At 40.1% G+C, this 12265-nt stretch overlaps 1 protein-coding gene and 1 long non-coding RNA gene across 5 annotated transcripts in view; one reads left to right on the forward strand and one right to left on the reverse strand.

Moving 5' to 3' along the window:
* The window catches only part of LOC129863668 (GTPase-activating Rap/Ran-GAP domain-like protein 3), a 165598-nt gene that overhangs the window by 114612 nt on the left and 38721 nt on the right, over positions 1-12265 (reverse strand). Inside the window, exon 1 of one of the 4 annotated variants that reach the window (XM_055935800.1) lies at positions 7237-7564. The exons of the other annotated variants lie outside the window; for them this stretch is intronic. Within the exon in view, the coding sequence (XP_055791775.1) occupies positions 7237-7295 (59 nt within the window). The 5' untranslated portion in view covers positions 7296-7564. Of the gene's footprint in view, positions 1-7236; positions 7565-12265 lie in introns of those variants that run through there. 4 annotated transcript variants of the gene reach the window in all.
* LOC129863669 (uncharacterized) overlaps positions 6211-12265 on the forward strand; it is a 32422-nt gene continuing 26367 nt past the window's right edge. The window contains exon 1 of the long non-coding RNA XR_008761004.1: positions 6211-6340. This is a non-coding gene — a long non-coding RNA (uncharacterized LOC129863669). The remainder of the gene's footprint in view (positions 6341-12265) is intronic.

Here is a 12265-nt window from a genome sequence, read left to right on the forward strand (position 1 = left end):
TAAATATAAGAATATGTACGCTCACCACGCTGCACCTTGGTCTACTTCTGTTAATGGCCGTGACAATTTTACTAATAGTAAGACAAGACAGGGGAAGTTCAAAATAAAATGATGCCAGCCTGAGGAGCTGATTTGATTTGAACTGATTTGCATATTAATGAAGTGCTAATAGCTTCATGGGAGCTCACCTTACGATCTGAAAGGTAAGTTTTTGTGCAGTTTACACATTTTCTTTGCCATTTTGAAAACTAAGAACCCTTTAAGACATTACTTTTAATGTTGAAATGTTAAGGTACCCAAAAGTAGTTCAAAGTAAGGTTTTCATCTTGATCAGCGGCATTGTTGCGGAAATAAGCTTTGTTTTACATAGCAGGGATGAAAATAATAGCATTTTGGCTGTAATGATCTCCAGAATTCGAAGCATTAGTCCATCGCACCATTGATATAGCAACGGATGCTAGTAGCTTCTGGAATCCCATTGTGAGGTAGGGGGACACTATTTGGCATGACAGGCCCCAGGCCAAGTTTTTAGGCATTTAGTTGCTGTTTGAACTTACTGTGCAATTTCGAAATTTTTGTTGTGCATCGGCAGTTTTTCTCTTGTTATGTCAGTCACTAAGGGCAATTCCACGATAACAGAATGACGCTGAGACTCCCGATTTTTTTTTTTATGCCAAACAAAAACCATTGATTTTAACATTAAACAAACTATACACACTCTAACAATCTAACTCGAACAATTTCCACTGAACATTTTACTGAAAACACATTTACTCGGAAGAACAGTGCAGATGTAAAGTTTGGTAACAGAATGACAGAAATATACCTCCGTTTTTTTCTTATCTGTTTTTGTAGGCATTCCAAAAGCTCTCTTAAATATCTACTCCGAATTAAGATTCGACCATGTTTGCAGAAAGAATGGCATGTCAGCTATGACACGGCACCTTGAACTGGAAAAAAATCTATTTTGGTTAAAAAACTACAGTAAGTGGAGTGGATTAACACCCAGTAACAGAATGACGGTAACAGAATGACATCATGGGTCCCTGATCAGTACTCTACAGAAATGTATAATTATGATGCATCCTGAACAGGTACACAAAAGGTAGAACAATTCAATATTATCCTTTGCATGTTTGGGTATTATTCTACCCACTCGCTAGTATTCTAATGCGGCCACCCCCAAACAAGACCAAATTTGGTTGGTCCGAACCAGACCAAATCTCTACCAATCACAGCCATCTATGTTTTACAAGTTTGGACATCACAGTTTAGCACAGTAGAGCACAGTACATCACAGCACAGTAGAGTTCATGACAGTACAGTACAGCACAGGCAGAGTATAGTACAGTACAGTTCAGTACAGTCCTCAGGGCATGCGCAGACCAGCTGGCTGTGTTTACGGATATATTCAATCAATCCCTATCCCAGTCTGCTGTCCCTACATGCTTCAAGATGGCCACCATTGTTCCTGTGCCAAAGAAAGCTAAGGTAACTGAAATAAATGACTATTGCCCCGTAGCACTCACCTCTGTCATCATGAAGTGCTTTGACAGACTAGTCAAGGATCATATCACCTCCACCCTACCGGTCACCCTTCAATTTGCTTACCGCCCCAATAGGTCCACAGACAATGCAATCGTCATCACACTGCCCTATCCTATCTGGAAAAGATGTATGCCTATGTAAGAATGCTGTTCATTGACTACAGCTCAGCATTCAACACCATAGTACCCTCCAGACTCATCATTAAGCTTGAGACCCTGCGTCTCAACCCTGCCCTTTGCAACTGGGTCCTGGACTTCCTGACGGCCGCCCCCAGGTGGTGAAGGTAGGAAACAACATCTCCACTCCGCTGATCCTCAACACTGGGGCTCCACAAGGGTGCGTTCTCTGCCCCCTCCTGTTCGGCTCCAACTCAATCATCAAGTTTTCGGACGATACAACAGTGGTAGGCTTGATTACTAACAACGACGAGACAGCCTACAGGGAGGACTTGAGGGCCCTCAGAGTGTGGTGTCACCAAAATAACCTCTCACTCACTGTCAACAAAACAAAAGAGATGATCGTGGACTTCAGGAAACAGCAAAGGGATCCACATTGACAGGACAGCAGTGGAAAGTTAAGTTCCTTGGTGTAAATATCACTGACAAACTGAAATGGTCCACGCACACAGACAGTGTGGTGAAGAAAGTGCAACAGCGCCTCTTCAACCTCAGGAGGCTAAAAAAAAATGTGGCTTGTCACCGAAAACCCTCACTAACTTTTACAGGTGCACAAACGAGAGTATCCTGTCGGGCTGTATCACTGCCTGGTACAGCAACTGCACCGCCCAAAACCGCAAGGCTCTCCAGAGGGTGGTGCGGTCTGCACAACGCGTCACCGGGGGCAAACTACCTGCCCTCCAGGACACCTACAACACCCGATGTCACAGGAAGGCCAAAAAGATCATCAGGACAATAACCACCCGAGCCACTGTCTGTTCACCCTGTTTCCATCCAGAAGGCGAGGTCATTACAGATGCAGCAAAGCTGGGACAGAGAAATTAAAAAACAGCTTCTATCTCAAAGCCATCAGATTGTTAAACAGTCACCACTAGCACAAAAAGGTGGCTGTCTACCCAAAGACCACTTTAATAAATGGAACACTAGTCACTTTAATAATCACACTTTAAGAATGTTTACATATCTCGCATTATTCATCTCATATGTATATAATGTATACTGTATCCTTCACTATCTACTCTTTACTATCTATTGCATCTCAGCCGCTCTGCCTGTCATGTTCGCTGGAATAATGATCGTACCAAGGCGCTGCGGATGTTGAGTTCCACATAATTTAATGATAAAGTGAAACGTAACAAAGACAAAAACAAATAAACAATAAACTAACAACGAACCGTGGCTACAGAGGTGCTACGTGCACTAACTCAAAACAATATCCCATAAACACAGGTGGGAAAAACAGCTACTTAAATATGATCCCCAATTAGAGACAATGATTACCAGCTGCCTCTAATTGGGAATCATACGCAATCACCAACATAGAAAATAAACTTAGAACACCACATAGAAATAAATAAACTAGATCACCCCCAGTCACCCCTGACCCACTTCACCATAGAGAAATAATGGCTCTCTATGGTCAGGGCGTGACACTACCACTGCTCATTCATATATTTTATACTTATATATTCTTAACCAATTATTTTACTAGATAGTGTGTATTAGGTTTTGTTGTGGAATTTGTTAGATATTAGGTTTTGTTGTGGAATTGTTAGATATGACCTGTTAAGATACTGCTGCACTGTTGGATCTAGAAGCATAAGTATTTCGCTACACTCTTAATAACATCTGCTAACTATGTGTATGTGACCAATACATTTTGATTTGAGTACAGTATAGTTCAGTTCCGTAAAGTACAGTGCAATACAATTGAGCAAATTATATTGTACGCTACACTAGTGTGCTCTACTGTACTGTACTCTACTGTACAGTAATGTACTGTATTTTACTGACCTATATTCTACTTTTCTTTACTTTACTGTATTGTGTTCTACTGTACTGTTCTGTGCTGTCCAAACTTGTGAAACAGACATCTATGATTGGTTCAGTGTTGGAATGAACACATTCTAACTACTTTTCAATGTCCATGGACATCTGGTGTCTGTCGGTGCTCAGTGGGTGAGGGGGCTGGTTAGCGTAAATGGAAAGAGAGGGGGCTCATGGGTAGGTGTCAGTAAGAGCCGGGAGAGGTGACATTAACTGGAGAGAGAGAGAAGAGAGACATGGATAAAGAGAGGGAGGTGTTGGCCAGACTGTTAATACACAAACTTTTACCAGCACGCAACAGAAAGAGAAATAAAACAGTTATGAGCTGAACATAACAGTATGCCAGTGGAAGGGAAGACAGTAGGAGGTGGCCCAACTGTGGTTTGTAACTAGTATGAATTCACATTGTAGCCAGTTCAGTTGCAGTCATTCTATTAGTGACTTCGTAACAGAATTATCTATTTTAATTACTTAATAAATCATAAACCAAATTTTGATCAGTAAAAACACTATAGCTACTTGGTAGGCCTACTTTAACTTGTTACTTCGTGAACTTTCATTATCCTCCCTCCTCATGAGGGAGAGAAATTTGAAAATAGATTATCTTAAAGATTAACAGCATGAAAAAACACTAGGCAATATTTACTAAACTTACAGATGGCAAGTCATTTCTGAAAAACTACATTTAAATGTTGATATTAATTGTCAGGGGTCTTTACTTCAACATGATTGTGTTTTGATTTCTAACACCTTTTCTGCTAGATGTTTTCTAAGCCCCCTTTTCTACCAGAAATCAAAGCCTTTGTTTATTCCTAATTTTTAGGATGGAAAATGGTTGAAAAATGTATATATGTGTCACGCCCTGACTTTAGTTATATTTGTTTTCTTTATTTTTTGGTTAGGTCAGGGTGTGACAAGGGTGGTTTGTTTAGTTTTTGTATTGTCTAGGGTTTTAGTCTTGTCTAGGGTTTTTGTTTATCCATGGGGATTTTGTATGGTCTAGGGGTTTGTAGGTTTATGGTGGCCTGAGTTGGTTCCCAATCAGAGACAGCTGTTTCTCGTTGTCTCTGATTGGGGAGCCTATTTAGGTTGCCATTTTCCATGTTGTTTTTGTGGGTAGTTGTTTTCTGTTTTGTGTGAGTACCTGACAGAACTGTTGCGTTTTGTTCCACTTTTTTTTGTTTCAGTGTTCAGGTTATAATAAACATCATGAACACGTACAACGCTGCACTTTGGTCTGATCCTTCTTCCTCAGACGAACATCATTACAATATGACTTAAAAATATATATGTACTCTTTGCTTTCATTTGACACCAAATTTGATGACCTTCACATGTTAGTAATCACAGATCTTTTTACATGGAAATGGCCCTAACCACATTTCTAGCCAACAATTTAATGTAGATGAATTACCTGACACATTAATAAAACCACCCCAGGCTGATGGAAACAGGAAATGCTGCTAAAATTTCATAAACGTTGACAGACAATTTGTTCGTTCAACATGGTGGGATCTTTTTGTGTCAGTAAAATGTATTATGCCCTGATTCGTCTGTCAGACTGCCAGATGGTGACGCGTGATTCATCACTCCAGAGCGCGTTTCCACTGCTCCTGAGTCCAATGGCGGTGAGCTTTACACCACTGGTATTGTGCATGGTGATCTTAGGCTTAGGCTGTTTAGCCATGGAAACCCATTTCATGAAGCTCCTGACGAACAGTTATTGTGCTGACGTTGCGTCCAGAGGCAATTTGGAACTCTGTAGTGAGTGTTGCAACCGAGGACAGGCAATTTTTATGTGCTACCCGCTTCAGCACTCCGCGGTCCTGTTCTGTGAGATTGTGTGGCCTAGCACTTCGCGGTTGAGCCGTTGTTGCTCCAAAACATTTCCACTTCACAATAACATCACTTACAGTTGACCGGGGCAGCTGTAGCAGGGAAGAAATTTGACCAAATTACTTGTTGGAAAGGTGGCATCCTATGACGGTGCCACGTTGAAAGTCACTGAGTTCTTCAGTACGGGCCATTCTATTGCCAGTGTTTGTCTATGGAGATTGCATGGCTGTGTGCTCGGGTTTTATACACCTGTCAGCAATGGGTGTGGCTGAAATAGCCGAAACTAGTGATTCAAGAGAAAATTTCACTTGAGAATTTTCGGGGGGACAATTTTGCGAGAATGAATCAGTCACTCAGACATTACCCAGTCACTCAACATTGCATAAGTCATTACAAAATGTGTAGAATTGCAGGAAATTTGCTGCAAAACTGTACATTTCTCTTTTTGCCCCATGGCACAATTAGTAAAATTGCATAATATTCTTTCCGCCCCATGGCAAAATGTGTAGAATTGCAGCAAACTTGCTTTAAAAGTGCAACATTGTATCTATGCCCCATGGCAAAATGTTTGGAATTGCACTAAAAGATCTCTAAAACTTAATTTATTTTTCCCCTTCATCAAAAGGGGAGTCACTAAAACGTTTAGCCTGTGAGATGGGGGCCCTCAAACAAAATGTTGATTAGGGCACCAAAAAGGGTAAGCAGACAAGTGAATTGTAAAAAAAAGTCTGATTTTGACCAGCATAATGATTTGATACATGTTTTAACACTTAAAAATATGCCGGAGTATTGGCATTCACCTGCCCAAACCCCATCCCACCCTTATAGGCAGCTAACGTAAAGGAAACCCTGATCCTGCTTTTTATACTGGTAGGACTTTGTCACTGCAGATGAAGCTGCATTCTTACATTGACTGACTGGTTTCCTAGAGGAATAGGGAGAGCCATAAAGAGGTAGGTAGTCTACAGATTGAAATGAATTTGGAGAACATATCTCAATATCATCAATTCAGTATTGATGTTTTCCTGAGTGCGAGCACAGTACTGTTATTTTTATGCTGTCATGATCTCAACAGGGCTTCGCTGCCTTGCGTATGCGGCTCCATTCTACCGTGAACTAAAAAGCATTCTGATTAATAATGAATGTGTTTTTCTTGTTTGTTCGTGGACATTGTCTACCACCACAGTCAACAACGCAATCAATACAACAACACACGTTTCATAGCGCCTAACTAATTCAGTTCAAATGTCATAATATTGACGACGTTCAAATATGCCCCTTAATAGTGTTGTCGTTTAGCGACGTTTGGATCACGCAGGCATCGGGCTGGGCTGCGAAGCTCTCATAACGTATCGTATCTAGTCGAACGCTTCAGCCGCTGGTGGCGACTTGTGGATTCAAAGGTTGAAATAGTGTCCAGTATCGCGTTTTGCAGAGGAAAACTGAGAGAATGATTCAAAAGCAGTCTCTGACTCAGTGTTGGGAAATGCAACATGAATATAGTTAACATTTGGAGAGCCTACACGAGTTACATAAACGTTTGAATTGTTCATTTTTACGCATGTTCCGATTTATAACACTATAATTACATGGTTTACTTTGACATGGATTAACAGCTATATAGCATCATTCGTTTGTTTATTTCTGCTGCTTATTGAATATGGTGCGATAAGTTTTTTTCTTCTTCATTCCATACAAAAATGCTGCAGTGACCGTAACCTAAGCCACGAGCGCCATACGACAACACCGGAGACCTGCATTCAACAGATAACACATAAACACACACGTCTACTTCAAGGCCACAGTAGCCGCAAACACTTAGCTGAAGGACCGAAATGTGTTCATTTACCGTTGGTTGAAAGTCAACAGTTTGGTAGAAGCTGGGTCCACACTGTTCATGTCCCCCATGCGATACCAGTCTAGCACTCAGAGCTTGTTTTCCTATTTCTTCTTATTCACTAGGACTCATACTGCTTTCAAACTCCCTATTCTTACTCCTTGTTTTCCCCACTGCATTCAATTCGGCTATTCTCCTTCCTTGCGCGCGCAGTTGATGCTGATGAGACTGGCTTGTCCTTGCAGCATGTGGCAGCAGGGGGTTTCCTAGCAAAACTCCGTGCGGATTAGCGGCGTAATGTGTGTGTGTGCGTCTCTGTCTCTCTCCTTCTCTCTCTACATTTATAGCTTGCGCGGTCCACGACGAGCACAGAGCACAAACTCCTCATATGACCCTGGAATTGTGTGCACACCAGCCCACATCACTGGGCTTGCTGCCAACTACCCCCCTCCCCCAAATCATGAGTAGTCTTCTTATAAAGTCATCCAGAGTGCTTTATTAATAAGTGAAATACAACGTTGTTTAATCTAACACATCCAAGCAGGAATGCATATATATTACTGTCAAAATTGGACTCCAGAATTTCCTGATTTAGTTTTGTTCAATAGAGATGAATTACATACATCTGTATGTGCACTAACTCATATCATAGGTTAATTCATTTGGGGTTCAACACCTGAGGAAGTAGATACTCAAAACACACGAACTAGATTGCTAACTCTAAATATGTGACCGACCACCTCAAGCTGTGTTTTTGACATTGGATAAAAGTAAAGAATCAGAGCTACAAAATGGTATGTCATACGCTGCAGTCGAGGAACGATTGGAAAGTAATTCTGCTTTGAAAGTTGATAAACTTGTAACTCCACTTTTGAGAAAAATGGCCTTGGAATGTTTTGGTACACCTACTGGAGAGATCTTCTTTGCCTACACCCATGCAGCATCATTCACACCCTCTTAAGCCTTAGCCCCAACCCATCTCTTTAAGAATTCACCTGTGAGGCCATGTGCTAAACAGAGTGAGTTAGGTAGTGTAAATATACACATGATCTAGTCCTTGGACTATATCCTAATATGACTTTGGTCCAGGTGTTCTTCACATTAGTGTCTCTGGTAAACTCACACTATATCAAATAAATCGGTTTATTTTTCACATTTACAGCTAACAGATGGTGTAAACGGTACAGTGAAATGGTTCCTTTCATATTTGCATAGTAGCAATATCAAAACTGGAAAGTGTCCAGATAAAAATATTTAATAATTATTAGATGCTAACCCAGGCACAATTTTATAAATTGATTGGTCATGTGAAAGAAACGCTATATCCATCCCCCAGCAACATCTGGCTAAGTGGATGGATCACCATTGTTTAGACATGTACACATGTTAAAGAAATATAATAGATGGTCGTAATCACCCACAGACACACCTGGCTAACTTTTATTTATTTATTTTATTTATTTTACCTTTATTTAACTAGGCAATTCAGTTAAGAACAAATTCTTATTTTCAATGACGGCCTAGGAACAGTGGGTTAACTGCCTGTTCAGGGGCAGAACGACAGATTTGTACCTTGTCAGCTCGGGGATTTGAACTTGCAACCTTTCGGTTACTAGTCCAACGTTCTAACCACTAGGCTACCCTGCCGCCCCATGTAATCATGTAATCATGTAATCATCTGGCAAAGTGGAGTCTTTTGTATAGACATGTAGCTAGCTAGCTAGCTAAACAATAATCCCAACTCATAGCTACAGTACAAACAGATTGCCATAGCCAGCCACCATGCATGAAATGCTGTAGTATGAATCTGCAGCTAAAGCTAGGTTCAATGTTAGCTAGATCAAACGCGTAACATTCGCTAGCGAGCCAGCAAGCTAACGTTTGCTAGCTAGCAAACAGTACGCTTTAACTTGCAATGAAAACAACTTTCGGACAAAATTAGAAACCTACACTCTTACCCATATAGATGGATGAACGCTTCACGGCAGCGTGTCTTTTCTATTTTATTTGTAGCTAGCTACAGCTTGTTTGGCCCATTGTGTCGAGTCACTCTGGTTCACACTGTGCAGAAAGTAGTCAAGGTCAGGTTCCTGACTTTTTCCATGGCTAAACCAACTAGGCTCGTAATTTAACAATTTTATTCTTATTTACAGATGGCATACACATTTTTATTAAGGTACATAAAAGTTCACATGTTCCAGAAGGCATTTCTGCCCCCCCAAAAAAAGCATTTTGATAACGTTTATTTGTTCAAATACCTCTCCTCTGAAGTGGTGACGTGTGACATACGTCTAGCTTCTTGAAACGCGTCACATACAGTATTATACCCACTGCTAGTAGGCATGTATTCATCCAACACAAAATGTAATGTCCTAAAAAAACTTGACATGAGACCTATAGGCCTATGCCCAGTGCGCATTTCTTGCGCCACTCCATATATCAAAGCCATATCAAATATAATGTAAATTAGTTGCTATTGAGCTGAACATTGAAAGTTGAGAAACTATTTATATGTAGAAAAAAACTTTTTATAAAAAAATATATTTGTGTGTGTGTCAATTTCGACCAGTCCACCCAACAAGAAAATGGTCCAGCCCATCTGGCATCTGCCAGAATTGCCAGTTGGTCAATTCGCCCCTGCCCTTGGATAACCATGAATGTCAGAGAAACTCACAGGGTGTTACGCTTTTGAACATTTGAACTCCTGAGTGTCAAGAGGCAAAAAGGAGGCTGGAAGAAAATGTACAGTAAGCTATGCTATGTTTCCCACTCTAACATGAACTAGGATGTGTCCCAAATGGCCCCCTATTCCCTATGTTCCCTATGCCCCCTATTCCCTTTTAACCAGTACCTAGGGTAGAATTTGGGATGCAGACATATTATTGGTCACCTGAAGTATGAAGTCGCTCACATGAAGTAATATGCATTATAAACCAGGGGAAACGGACAAACTCGGTTTGAAACAATTAACTGCAATTTACCTTTAGCTCTGTCTTTTTTATTTTCCGAAATTTGCAATTAGAATGGCATAATCAAGTTATTGATTACACCTCAGTCTAATTCCTGTTTAACAATGTTCAGTAATATGTACAATAAATGTACAATATCAAACAAGATAATATAAATCATAAGACAGTTAAGTATATTCTTCTGTAAATCAAATTATATATACATTAACTTAATTTCCTTTAGACTCAGACATTAGTTAGAATCTAAATATTGCACAATGTCCTCATTTGTGGTTGCCTCAACAACAACTATACAATTAGTTTTTAGTTTGTGTCCTGAAAGTGATTTGACTTGGCAATGACAACATGCTCTTGTTCCCTCACTCATGATATTTCAGCAAAACAAATGGATATTTGAAGACAAAAATACTGAAATCTTATAGAATAATATACTAAAAATAAATTAAACTTCCAATTTTGTCACATAAAGACATATGAAGATCACGAATATGCCTTCAAATACAAGGTGTGTGTGTGTGTGCCTGTCCGTGTTTGTAATTGTGTGTGTATGCACCCGCATTGACAGCTCATCTGACCAATGATTATGTTAGTCACTGTAATAATGTGTGTGTGTGTTTAGACCTGTGTAGGTTGAAGTAGGTAACCATGGGCACATTGGGGTAACAGAGAGGACAGAAGGGGAGGGAGGGGGTTAGAGAGGGGAAGGGGGATAGATTACAGTACGATAGATTACCACAATGGTCATCCACCCTGGTCCTAAAGATCTATAGTAGGTTTTTGTTTCTGCCCAGCATTATAACATCTAATACCAAACATAGAGACACAGGTAGGCAGATGGCGTTCCATTGTTCACATTTTGAAATCCGGACATTGAGCTGAGACGCATTGAATAGTTTACCGGGATTTACCGCCCCAAACCACTCCCTTTTCCCAGGATAAAACTGCGAGAATGGCGTGAAATGGAACTGTTAAATTACAGCAACAGGGAGCCAAAAAACTCTCCTTTAGCTCTTGGAGTCCCATGCAGGAAAGGCTAGACTAGAATAGCTTGCGGTAGGTTATAGCAGTCATCTTCGTGAAGAGAAGTGAAAATCTTCTGCATCTTATCCTATATTATTCAAGAATGTCATTAGAATGATGAAGATAAGGACAATGACATTAATTTAATGTCACCGTTGAAAGCGAGGAAGGAAGGAAGCAACAATAGAGAGAGAAAGAGGAGGCAGGCTAACAACAGTATGGGGATATATCATGAAAGGCATATATTCATTAGCCTACTAATAATTAAAACATTTAAATAAAAGTCGCTAGCCTATACTTGTAACTTTGTAGGTCTCATGTGCTGCACCAGAATAGCAAGTTCTCTCCCTGCTTTATCATGGTTTGAATGATGTGGGTAATTCCAGTCCATGTAATACAATACAGTAATACAGTTCACACTCAAAAAAGATTAGCCTACTGGAGCTAGTTTAATGTATTTACTCAAGAGGGCATATAGCTAGCTATACCTATGGGTTTTTCGTTTTTCTGTTGTGCGTTATGTGCTGCAGCATATCTCATATATATATTTGATAACGACACAATCATTAGGGCTCATAAAATGTACTTAATGTATTGTTCATCAGGCTCAGGCTCAGGTAGAATCAGGCATGAATTTCCGTTCAAAGCTCTAATCAAATCCAGACACAGGCCTATTTAAATGCATTATAATGGTTTTGAATTACACTTCCGGTTTTGGCGGGAAATACCGGGTTACCCGGGAGAAAAGTGATATACTCTCGGGATGGAACATTTGTAAAATACCAGACAATATTAAACCCTATGATACTCTGTAGGTTATAGAGTAAGAATAACTACAACCCTGTAGTTGTTTTATAGTCTGTAGGCCTACTATAAATTACATTGTGAAAGTGATGCCCCTATACAGGAAATCTGTTGCATGTTCAAACAATTTTTTATCGAATTAAAGGAAATAGAATTGAATTCAATGAAATTCAAATGCAAAAATGTAAAGTGTAAAAATATACACTGAGTGTACAAAACATTAGGAATACCTAAGCTCCCGAGTGGCC

Source organism: Salvelinus fontinalis, chromosome 10 (genome assembly GCF_029448725.1).
Source record: "Salvelinus fontinalis isolate EN_2023a chromosome 10, ASM2944872v1, whole genome shotgun sequence".
NCBI lineage: Eukaryota > Metazoa > Chordata > Actinopteri > Salmoniformes > Salmonidae > Salvelinus > Salvelinus fontinalis.